The 12,692-nt window shown below is 47.2% G+C and overlaps 1 protein-coding gene across 10 annotated transcripts in view; it reads left to right on the forward strand.

Moving 5' to 3' along the window:
• SRPK2 (SRSF protein kinase 2) overlaps nucleotides 1-11,898 on the forward strand; it is a 255,049-nt gene extending 243,151 nt beyond the window's left edge. For 9 of the 10 annotated variants that reach the window (XM_039249800.1, XM_039249801.1, XM_039249805.1 and 6 more), the window contains one exon: nucleotides 9,609-11,898. In XM_039249800.1, coding sequence (XP_039105731.1) covers nucleotides 9,609-9,793 — 185 coding nt within the window. In that variant the 3' untranslated portion in view covers nucleotides 9,794-11,898. The remainder of the gene's footprint in view (nucleotides 1-9,608) is intronic. The other variant, XR_005531342.1, reaches the window with a different exon arrangement.
• Nucleotides 11,899-12,692: the final 794 nt, after the last annotated feature.

The following is a 12,692-nucleotide window of genomic DNA, read 5'->3' on the forward strand; positions in this document are numbered from 1 at the left end:
CCTGTTCCACTTACTTTGAGCACAGCGACCGCCACTCCCAGCTTTCCTGGGGCCACCCAGTCGGCGACCTCTGAAATGTGTAACTAGCCACAGTTACTATCTTACTACCTTTTAGAGGTTTATCACAGGGAAGAAAGATTGTCAGGAAAAACTGCTCTTCAGACAACCTATGTTGATTTTGGTTCTGAGAACCTGCCTCGGCTTTGAGTCTGGGTCACATGAGCAAGGTACATGGTTCCCCTCACGTGTGGGCCCAAGTAGGCCTGAGGCTGGTAAAACTGCTTTGCCCCTTAACTTTGTTCTTTGACAGCATGGTGTGAGGCTGGGCATGCCATGTCTTCATGTCATCTCTGGACCTCCCATTTCCTGTGCAGCAGAGGCACCATAGCAGCACGTGTCATGTTTGCTGAGGCAAAGTTCTAAACAGGAAAGAAAACACTCTAAACATGGTGAACTTCCAGACAGCAGTATTACTGAGAGAGCGGGCTAAGTGTCCGTAGGAAACTTCTTGAAAATGGTTAAAGGGCTGAAGCAGGGGAAAGCTCTGGATTATTGTGGCTTGGGATTTGGTGTGACTTGAGGAACTCTGTTTTGATCAAGGCAGACCCCTCTTCCACATTTCAGAGCCTGTGAGAGACGGCCTGGCCGCTGGGAGGACTTGGCCGGCAAATGTCTTGTAGGGAACCCACAGCCACAGCCGTCACCACTGTCAGATGGGGGCTCGGAGGGGAGAGTGACCCAGAGCTACCAGCTCAATGTGTCGTGAAATAGGGGACACTGACCTGTTGATGCTCTAGGGAAGGGGACAGGCACTGGAGGGCAGTGGACCTTAGCACCTGCTCCCTTAGCCAAGCAGAGAATCCGCCACAGGCCGACGAGCAGGGTTTGGCACTGGGTTGTGGGGAGTCCTCATTTCCACACGGGCATCAGCCACGGAGGACCATTAGCCAGTAAAGGCACATGGGATTTTTCCTTTAGCTGTGCTGCTGCTGCCTTTCCTCTGCAGCAGGGAGCTGCTCAGAATGCCTGGTCTCCGCGCTTTTCCCGGCACAGTGTCTGTGGCTTGGGAACCACTTACTAGGCACAATGGGGAGGAAACAGGACAGGCAGGACAGGAGACAACCCGAATGCCTAGGAGGTGGAGTCTTGTTTGTCTAGCAGCTTATGGTCAGGTTCTCTGGAGGCAGCTGCTCTGAGGCTCTCGGGCCTCTTGGCCACTGCCCCCAGGGACGGCACCTGCTGGGTACCAGCCCGGAAGTCCTTTCTCACCCCACTCCACAGGTGCTGTCCTTGGGGGCCAGGCTGATGAGTGATGCATGGTGAACTGACGCCGGGTAGTGGGTGGCTCTGCTCACAGCTGCCTGACTTGTAGCCCTTCGGGCCTTCCCATCAGCAGCCCTGCTACTGGGGCCGCACGTGGCCTGCGTGTGACTGCTGCCTGCTCCCCGCGGGGGGTATGGAGTGCTTACCCGGGACCGTTGTCACTGCACGTGCGCTTAAAGGCCAGCATGCACAGACTCTGCGGGGTCACTTGTTGGAAGGTGACCTGCAGGGTCGAAATCCATTTGGCCTCCTCAGTAATGGTAGACTAGACACATTGTAACTCAGTGTTACTGTGGTCACTAGTCCTTTTTCCCTTCATTAGATGTGAGGGAGAATCTCTGGACGAGGCAAGTGATTGGCAATTGGGACCCGAGTCCTTTCCTGATCACTGTTTATTTATAAGTGGAGATCAGAAGGGATTTAGGGTTTTTGTAGATGTCACAAGAATAATATTTTGATGAACGAGGGCCTGTCGTGAAAATAGATTTCACCATGTCCCCCAGGATGAGAGGAATGATTTGTGATATAAAAGCCAGGTTTTGGCATGTTTCCCCTAAGGAATGTGTGTGGATATACACTTTGGAAGTAATGAGATCTTAAATGTATCCATTAACATTTTTTTAAGTACCTTTGTGCCAGAACTGACACACAGAAGCAAAATCGGAAACTGTTATAAATTTGTTTGCATCCCTTTGGAAAACAGGCAGCAATTGAGAGGGGGTGAGCAGCACGCTTCCCAGCTCTTTGTCCTCCTGAGGGGACCCAGACCACATCCTCACCTTGATGCCTGTGAGGAAGAGTGTGGCGTCTGTGTGCGGAAGCTAAAAACCAAGTGCAGCTAAATGGCCTGTTCTTACGTGCAGCTCTGGGTAAAATGATTGTTACCAGCCTGAGCAATCATTTCTTAGCCAGGAACTTTTCAGTGAAGCTGGATGTTTTGGCAGAGAAGGTAGTTGCTGTTCTCATCCTGTTAGAGTTTATTAACCAGCAGGTTACTCCTCTGGGTGTGGACATGAGCCACTGAAGATCTTTCATAAAAATCCTCTTGACCAGTCTGTGAAGCTGTGCCCCACTAGACGTAAGCACCTCTGTGCATTCTGTCCTGGTCTGTCCCACTGTGGTCTGAAGGTGAGTGTCCCCGCCAAAAATTCATGTGTGGGAACCCTAATCCCCAAAAGTGGTAGTGTTAGAAGGTGGGGGCCTGTGGAGAGTACATAAGTTCCTGAAGGCAGAGCCCTCCTGGTTGAGATTAGTGCCCTTGCCTGTGTACCCTGTGCAGAGGGCACAAGAGGTCTGTGACCCAGAAGAGGGCCCTCACCGGAACCCAGCCCTGCTGGCAGCCTCATCTCAGGCTGGCAGCCTCCAGAACTGTGGGGAATAAATTTGTTCTTATTTATAAGCCACTCAGTTTGGTCGTCTTTTGTGATAGCAGTCAGGATGGAGTAAGACATGTCCCCAGAAAGTGTCCCAGCACTCGTCACATGGTGAAGCAGAAACCGTGCAGTCAGGAGTGCACCTTCTTGGGCTGCTGAACAGAGGTTCCGCCGACCCATGAGCCATCATTTTAGTAAAACTTACACTGCGTTGGAAATATCCAGAGTAGTTTACTTTTTTAAAAAACACGTTGATTCTGGGTGAGGGCATCACGTGTCCTGGAATGTAGGAGAGTGATCTGTTGTGTGTTGGACCAAAGACCTTAGGTGCAATTCAAAGCGTGCAAGAAACATGTGCAGACAGAGCACCGGGGCGGCTCAGTTGGGTAAGCATCTTGCTCCAGGTTTCAGCTCAGGTCATGGTCTCACAGTTCGTGGGATCGAGCCCCACATTGGCTCTGCGCCGACAAGCCTGCTTGGCTTTCTCTTTGTCTCCTCCTCTCTGCCTTTCTCCTGTTCATGCTCTCCCCGCCTCTTCCCTCTCTCTCAAAATAAACTTTATTATTTTTTTTTAAATTTTTTTTAATGTTTTATTTATTTCTAGGAGAGAGAGAGAGGCAGTGTGAGCAGGGGAGGGTCAGAGAGAGAGGGAGTCACAGACTCTGAAACAGGCTCCAGGCTCTGAGCTGTCAGCACAGAGCCCCACGCGGGGCTCGAACCCACGAACCGCGAGATCATGACCTAAGCGAAAGTCGGACACTTAACCGACTAAGCCACCCAGGCGCCCCAAAATAAATAAACTTTAAAAAAAAAAAAGGAAACTTGTGCAGAGGATTTGCGGCAGGTTGCCGACATGTCCCCTGTGGTCGGGCCACCGGGACCGGTGACTGCCCTGGAGAGGCCGAGAACTTGAAGGGAACTCCAGAGGAGACGCTGTGTTCCCTGTTCTTCATTTTTAATGTTTGAGATGAAAATTGTTAGAACGATTTCATCTCCTCTCCAGAATCGCCCAAATCAACAGATTCTCTTATTTCTGTGAAGAGCGAGGCCCACTGTGGCCTCTGGGCCCATGTTGGCTGGCGCCATCCCACTCGTCGTCATGGCCTCAGGTGGCGAAGCCCATCAGTGGCCACGGTTTGCCGGCCACACAGGCAGGCGCCAGGCCCGGCACGAGGCCGCCTTGGGGATGCCTGGGGCTCATCGCCCCGTGAGCTGGCCTCTCTTCTAATGACTAGAAAAGGCTCCTCGCACTAGTGAGCCTAAGCTAGTCACGTTTAAAACATGAACAACTTTAACTACCATTTCACTCTAAACGTCACTTCTGAGTTGTTAGGATCCTCTGTGAGATCAGCCCCTGGTCTGTCCTGTTTGGTGCGGGACCCCCCACAGCCCGGCGCAGTGTAGGCACAGAAAATAACTTAAGCAAATTAGAAATGCGACCCTGTGTTGAATCTTCATCTCTGGTGAGCCAGAAGCAGGTGACACCGTGTCCCTCGTGGCGCCCACATGCCCAGTTTGAAGGCTGCATGGTCAAGGCCCCCCTACTAGGGTTGGGGTGCAAGACGGGAGGTTTCGGCGGTGATGGTGCCGTGCCCTGGAGGCAGAGAGAGGGACACGGGGCACACCGCCGAGACATTTGGGAAAATCATAGACCACAGGCTCCCACTGATCATAGGTCTGAACTAGTGTTTTAATCATTTTGTTTTGAATTTGAGCATAAGATGCAGAAAAAGTTATGAAATCCCTGCTCTGACGTGTTCAGTTAAGTTCTGGTTAGTTCATCCCATGTATGCATGTCGTCTATCATGAGCTGCAGATTAGTGTTTATTTTTAGTGCATGTACTAACGCAGCATTGGAGTTCTTTTATTTTTTATTTTTACTTTTTAAATTTTTTAAAAATAATTTTTTTGGGGAGACAGAGATTCAAAGTGCAAGCAGAGGAGGGGCAGAGAGAGAGGGAGACACAGAATCTGAAGCAGGCTCTGGACTCCGAGCTGTCAGCACACAGCCCAATGCGGGGCTTGAAACCACAAAATGCGGGATCATGACCTGGGCCGAATTTGGATGCTCAACTGACTGAGCCACCCAGGTGCCTCATTGGGATTCTTTTAAAGTTATTTTGTTGTAAGCTTTGTTCCAGTTTTTAAAATAACATCTTTATTCAGATGTAGTCTACATACCATACAATTCACCCTTTTAAAAAGTGTACAGTTCAGTTGGTTTTAGAATATTCTAGAGTTAGGCAGCCGTCACCATCTGATTTCAAAATAGTTTTATTCTCGACAAGAAACCCTTTGCCCATCAACATTCATTCTGCATTTTTCCCACCCTGACCCCCGGCAACCTCTGATCAATCGATCTCTCTCTTTCTCTCTCTCTCTGGGTTTCTGTGTAAATGGAATCAGTGTGTGGACTCTGTGATGGTTTCTTCCGTGTACTCCTATTTCAGGGCTCGTGCATGTGGGTGCATGTGTCAGTACTCTGCTTGTTTTTAATGTTTACTTTTGAGATTGAGAAAGAGTACAGCCTGGGAGGGGCAGAGAGAGGGAGACAGAATCCGAAGCAGGTTTCAGGCTCTGAGCTGTCAGCACAGAGCCCGACACGGGGCTTGAACTCAAGAACCGTGAGATCATGACCTGAGCCGAAGTTGGACACTTAACCGACTGAGCCACCCAGGTGCCCCAGTATTCTGCTTTTGATGTATGGAGAGACCTGTTTGGTTTCTTCACTCACCAGTTGATGAATATGTGGGTTTCCATTTTTTGGCTCATATGAATAATGCTGCTGTGAATATTTTACACTTTTGCGTAGACGTGTTTTTACTTCTGGCTTTTTTTTTTTTTTTTAAGTTGAGAGGAGAAAGAGGGAGGGAGCACGCGTTGGGGGAGGGGCAGAGAGAGAGAGAGGGAGACAGAGTCCCAGGCAGGCTCCACGCTGTCAGCACAGAGTCAGACTTGCAGCTTGATCCCATGAATGGTGAGATCATGACCTGAGCCAAAAACAAGAGTTGGACGCTTAACCGACTGAGCCACCCAGGTGCCCCTGTTTTAACTTCGTTTAAATGCACATGTGTGATAGTTCAAGTATAAGGCTTTAATTTTGATGAAGCCCAATCTTCTACTTTTTCCTTTGTTACTTGTTTTTGTTACTTGGGCTTCTCATGTCCTATCTGAGAAACCATTGTCTGCTTCCAGGTCACAGAGATTATTCTGTTTTCTACTAAGAATTTATAGTTTTAGTTCTTACGCTTTAGGCTGTGATCCATTTTGAGTTAATTTTTGTATATGTTGGCGGTAAGGCTTATACAGATGCTGAACTCAGATATTGACCTACAAATTTGTAGGAATTTCTTTGTTTCTTGTTTTGTGTCTTGCTTGTATGCCAGTATTTGTGGACAGGTTTCCTCTCTATCTACGTGCCCTGAAATTCATCCGAATCTATTTTATATCATGGTTTCTTTTCTAGTTACCAGTGTTCCCCGAAATACAAGGCTTTGCCTCACAGTCCCCTATATGCTTATATGTTTAATTCTGGAATATTATAATTTTAGTGGACAAAATAAAGTACTTTCCTTCTCACAGGTCACTTAAAATGATCTTCAGGAGGAGTCTACTGGAAGTTCTTAACTTTCTTCCTCAAAAAGCACTCTGATAATCTGGGCCTGGCAAATACAGTAGCAGGTCGCAAAGCCTTGACTTGGTGGGTGGAGGAGCCGTCCTGGGGGCCTGTTCCTGTCTGTTTCCCTCAGCTCCGTCAAGGGGACCCTGCCCCCTGAGCGGATTACGATCACGAGGGGCTGCTGAGGGTAGGGCCGTCCGGCTGGCCTTGCTGGGCTCCCGAGGAAAGACTGAGTGGTACTAGGTGGTCTTTAAGAAGGAAAGGAAGGAGGCGGTTTAAACAATAAAGTCTGTCACTATTAAGTGTCTGGTTCTTTGCAGAATTTGTTGAGTGAAACATATCTTGGTGTGTTTTCCTAAGGGAGAAAACGTTGTCAGGGTAAAAATTTGTTAACTTGTCCTGCTACTTGTACAGTGGGAACTGAGAGCACAAAGTAGTCTCTCACGCGTTTTCTTCTTCCATTCTGTATCGTCAGTGGTGGTCGTGGAGGTGACGGGGTCCCTGCTCGTCCCGCGGCAGATGTGCACGTTTGGGAGTTGAGGGCTTGTTTTTAAATGGCCTTTATCAACCATTGGTAACCCTGTTTCTTAGTGAGCGGAACGTAAGAATGTACGCATGTCCTTGTCGGGCCGAGGCCGCTTGATTTCCTGCCTTTTCCCCTTGACATTAGTTCTTCCCCGTGTCCGTGTCTCCGTAATCACATCCTAGTTCCTCCTGGAGGCGAGGTGGCGGTGTGGCCCCGTGCACCCATCGGAGCTGGGGGTTACTGTGCCTGCTGCGTACGTTCCTGTTACAGACGCGTCTCTGCACGTGGCTTTCTGTGTGGGGTTAGCTGGTCAGGGTGCGTTAGGTGTTCCAGTCTGTTCTTGGGAAGTGTTTTTATCCCTTTATAGCTCGTTAGGTCTGAATACATAGATTTTCGTGGCCTTTCAGCTTGTGTTGTTGTCATCACTGTTACGCAGATTTTAAGGCGACTGCTGTGGTAAAGCTTCTCTCTTTCATGGAAGATGGTACTTAATTTGATGCCTGTTGATGGATTTTAGTTTAAAACTGGCCTCCTCGGAGATAGAGTCCTCGCTCTGAGCGGACTGTGCTTCTCCATGGTAACGTTCATTCGCAAACCCGGGGAGTGTTCGTTCCAGGTCAGAATAGATGGAGGTCAGTGAATTTCTGTCCCCTTTCCCGAGGACTCATTGTAGAAGGATCTGTGCGAACTTTCTCCATTTCCTGTCAACCTTGCTCTGGTGAGCTCCAGGGTCTCTGTCAGAGACAGAGCTCCAGGGTGTCTCTGCCTTATGGAGAATGCAGAGACAGAAGCCACCACCTAACAAAGCTGATGTTTGGGGGCACCTGCTTTCCATCTTGAGGGGCACTTTGAAGGCTACTCTTGTGATCATACTCTTCTATTCTTCTTTTAGTACCAGACGCTGGGCCATATAATTTCCCTCCGTGTTACTAAGTAGCATGAGATGGTGTTCATCACGCTGATGCATCGTGGTTTGTTGTTTCTGTAACCACCGTTCCGTCACTGAGCATCTGTGATTTTGCAAGTACATGTACTTGGGGCGGGTGGGGGGTGGGGTGCTAGGGCTTATTTTCTTAGGCTGGACTCCTAGAGCTGGACTTCCCAGATTAAAGGGGATGAACTTTGAGTGATTGCTCTCACGGTCACAGTCTTCCTCCTACAGGAGGAAACCCTGCCTCCTCTAAATGCCCTCCCTCCACTCCCCTCCCCCACATAGAGCTGACCTGCAGTCTGGAAGCCACGCTGAACTCCGTCCCCCGTTTACTTTGCACGCCATCCTTCCAGCAAGAAACATTCTGTAAAGTTCTGTTTCTTCCAGATCTGGTACGCGTGACAATGACGGCTCTGTAGACATACAGGTTCATAGGACCATGAGAGGAGAGGCCAAAAGAAAAAAACCCTTGTGGGTGGGGTTACAGGTCATTCCTCCTTCTTGTTTTGTAATTTTCTGTAATGTTCTTTTATTTTCTTTGTGACTAAAGAAAGAGGAGGATGGTCCAAATTGAGACACATAAATGGGTGAAACAGACCAAGCCTCCCGAAAATACCTAGTACATAAGCCCGGTAGTGAGCGTCCCTTAATGCACACCTTGAGACCCCTCCCTTGGCAGGTGGGTTAGTGCAAGTGGAAGAGAAGGGGACAGCTGGCCTTCACGTGGGGGTGCCTGTGGGGTGCCTGCCTCAGCGGGACTGGCGGGCACTCTTAAGCCCAGAGCTGTGCCGGGGGGCTGGGGGGGGGCAGGAACGGCCACTGGACGGCGTGTCTGTGTGAGCCGCAGGAGAGGAGGGGCATCCTGTGAACATTTCTAAGGGGAAGAGAAGAGGAAGTAATCATAATGAAAGGTATCCTGACCTTTTGGCAGTTTGAGTTAAATCTGCTTTTTTTACCTATTTTGAAAAAGGCCGTCCTAGTTTTCAGACCCTTTACTAGATTGTTAGTCGTTCTGTTGTGTGAGTCGGGTGCCTGGTGGCCCATCCCCCGGGTGCTGCGGCTAGCATGGCTTCAAGATTGGATGTCTGGGGCTCTTAGATTTTACAGCCAGTGTAGTTGAGTGGTATTTGGTTCAGGTTGGCGTCTCGAGCTGCGTTGCCCCGCACATGAGCCGCTAATTGTGACTGTTTAATCGCACTGGTAACATTTCCAGGGCTCAGCGGTCACATCTGGCTAGGAGCTACCGTGTTGGATTAGTGAGCTCAAGTACACCTGTGCCATCTGAGAAAGTTCTCTTTGCTAGACGCAAAGACTCGCTTTCCTGTGCCCGGTCACACGCGGAAATAATGGTCCAAGGAGCTTACATCATGTGTATCTTAAAGCTGCTTCTAAAGCAAATTTACAAATTGCAGAAGATGCAACATTAGAGAGAGAGTGCCTTTGTCAGTCTTCGCAGATGACAACATTCCAGGTGTGGTGGCCTGCTGGTTTAGCCAGTGGAGCCTGTGATTGTCAATATCGGGTCGTGAGTTCGATCCCCATGCTGGGTTACAGAGATTACTCAATAAGAATAAAGTTAAATAAACTTAAAAAGAAAAAAGCAAACATCCTGGGGGACTGTTCCCTCTTCAGTGAACCCGTTGTTTGCCTTCGCCGGGCTTATGCCAAATAACAATGGCCACTGGACGTTGCCTGGCCGCTGCATGGGGGGAGCAGGCCTCCCGTGTGGCTTAGCGTACGGCAGGTAGGCGTCCGCTTCACCGAAAGCCTGGCGGGGCCGCCGGTGGGAAGTGCACACTCGGAGCTTTCCTGACGCTGCCCATTTCTTCCCTGCAGGAGAGCTACGGCATATCACCAAGCTGAAGCCCTGGAGCCTCTTTGATGTCCTTGTGGAAAAGTACGGCTGGCCCCACGAAGATGCCGCACAGTTTACAGATTTCCTGATCCCGATGTTAGAGATGGTTCCAGAGAAACGAGCCTCAGCTGGCGAATGCCTTCGGCATCCTTGGTTGAATTCTTAGCAGATTCTACCGGTAGAGCGTTCTGAGCTAGCACATGTTTTCCAGTACATTGGACCTAAACGGTGACTCTCATTCTCTAACGGGATTACAAGTGAGCTGGCTTCATCCTCAGACCTTTATTTTGCTTCGAGGTACTGTTGTTTGACATTCTGCTCTTTGTGCACTGTGACCCTGGGGAAGGTAGTCTTTGTCGTCAGCTTAGTAGTTTACTGACCCACTCTCTTCTGGAAACAATAACATGTCTCTAAGCATCGTTTCTTGTGTGACATTCAAATGTCAGGTTTTTTTTTTTGAACGGAAAATACTTTCCCCCTTGTGTTTTGGCAGGTTTTGTAACTATTTATGAAGAAATATTTTAGCTGAGTACTATATAATTTACAATCTTAAGAAATTATCAAGTGGGAACCAAGAAATAGCAAGGAAATGTACAATTTTATCTTCTGGCAAAGGGACATCATTCCTGTAATATAGTGTATGTAAATGCACCCTGTAAATGTTAATTTCCATTAAATATGGGATGGGGACTTCAATTTCAGAAAAGCTACCAAGTCTTGAGTGCTTTGTAGCCGGAGTTGCATGTAGCGAACTTGAACTGCTCCCAGGAGCTGTGCAGACTTGTCATTCCATAATGGCCCTTTTACATTGGATTTTAAACAAAGTGACTCCGAGTTCTGTCATTCCCTATATGGCACTTTAAAGCAAGAAAAGACATGCTTTCATTCTAAAATACGTATTATAGTTTTAGCACTCCCATTCATATTTTTTGCGTATTTTTAAAAGTACTTTTAAGGTAAAGGAGCAATTTCCCTTTAAAAATGTGATGGCTCGGTACCATGTGGTGTTGCCTCCTCCAAACACTGTAAGTTAAACTCTGCATAGATTAAATCAGACAACGAAAACCATGTGCAGTGTGTGGAATTAGAAAATACATATTTTTTTTTGAAAAGTTTACTTGTGTTTGTTTAAAACCAAGGTGTGGTATGTACAGTTAGGGATGCAGTGGGCATGATCCTAACATCTCAGAGGTAACGGATCACATTCATTCCAGAGGCAGTTATATGCGTGGCTACAGCAATTTTACGAGTTTTTTCATTGTCTTCCCATGCATTGAAGGTGAGAAAATGATTTTCCCTTTGCAGGCTGCACACAATTTTGTTTATGCATTTCCTTAAAGTTGTAGAATCCAGGACACAAACCATTGTAGGCAATACGATTTTAGAATGTAATATACAGAGGTTCATTTAGCCTCTTTTAGAAGTCAGTGGATTGAATGTCAGGTTTTTTAAAAATTTTACATTCATTAAGGTGCCTCGTTTTTCTTGACTTTGTCCATTAACATTATCCATATGCCTTTGCAATAACTAGATTGTGAAAAGATAACAAGTGTTGTAATAATAATCCATTGTTTGAGGTGCTTGCGGTTGTCTTAAAAATTAAAGTGTTTTGGTTTTTTTTTTTTCCAGACATTGCCTTGGTCATTGGCCTGTATTTGAAGCGATAGAATCAACAAACATTTGCTCTCCTTTTAGCGTAGTGTAACCCAAACCAAAGGACATATCCACATGCCCGTTGCAGGAAACGTAGTCGTAGAACATGCATTAAGGCTTATTCCAAGGAAATCGTTCATTGTGTTGTTGTAAGAGTAGAATATGAATTTAGAAGAGCTTCTGTAGTACAGATTCAGTGCCTAGAACTTCAGTGATTCTTCATTCGTGTTGCATCAAATCCATACTGATGACATTGTGTTTGAGCACTGCAGATTTTCTTCCCTCTTTTTACTAGTTTTCACTGGGAGGGAACAAGACCCAGTCTTTCAGGAGTTAGCATGATAATCACATAGCGCTGTGAGGTGGAACAGAACCCCGTATGAAGCGTGCGTGCTGAGGCTTTCCGCTGAGGGTGTAGGTTACCATGTAGGTTCTGCGACGGATGGTGGCTGCCGACACAGTCTTACCAGGATCCGTTCTTACGAGAACCACAAAGTGTATCTATGTCTTCATCTTCCCCTAACTGAAGAATTTGTATCAGGGTTAATAGGACACTTGAATGAAACATGTCTAATGCAGCTGCGGCTCATTTTAGAAAATAAACTAGATTGTTACGAAGTTTGTAAAGACCTGTCCCTTATAAGAGCCTAACTAGTGTACAATGTAAAAAAAAAAAAAGTTCTAGAAGGAATATAATATCCATAATATGTTTGTATTAGGTATATAGTATGGGTTTTGGCGGGAACTTGGTGGCTTGATGATAAAGAATCCTTTACAAAAAAACCGAGTGAGGAGCCCGGGTTCTACGGAACACTGCAGCCGGCTCGACCTCTCTAGCGAACGTCCCGCTTTGCCTCTCTCCGGTCCGCGCCAGGCCTTCGTGGAGAAGGACAAGCAGTGGACCACATGTGATGATAGCAGGTGAGAGCCTGGCTGGTTGCAAATTAGAGCTGCCCAAAGGCTTTAAAAAAAAAAAAAAAAAGATACAGGGCCTTCAGAAGAGCCGAACTTTTTAGGTGAAAATTGATTTATTGACTTGCTTCTTCCTGTGCGTGGATCCTCCCTAGTTAGCATGACAGACCACTGTTCTTCTTGGCCAGAGAACTTCAGTTTGTATCCCTAGCTGGGTTTATTCCTTAAATTCCGCTTTTAAATCTTCCATGAATTTTTTTTTTATAACTTTAATGAAATTTTGGTAGAGGACAGTATTTGAGGGTACGTGTGTCCTTCATTGAGGAGTTGAGGAATTACGTAAGATCCTGCAATTCATAGAAAAGCTTCTCTATAAATTCTTTGTGTCGTGGGCAGATTTATAACAGGAATTCTAAATTCTTAGGACGACAGTCCTTTCAAGAGTTTGAGTAGTGCTGGTCGCTGTGCTAATAGTTAACCTTTGTTCTTCGAAACAACTG

Source organism: Hyaena hyaena, unplaced genomic scaffold (assembly GCF_003009895.1).
Source record: "Hyaena hyaena isolate Hyena2069 unplaced genomic scaffold, ASM300989v1 scaffold_347, whole genome shotgun sequence".
Lineage (NCBI taxonomy): Eukaryota > Metazoa > Chordata > Mammalia > Carnivora > Hyaenidae > Hyaena > Hyaena hyaena.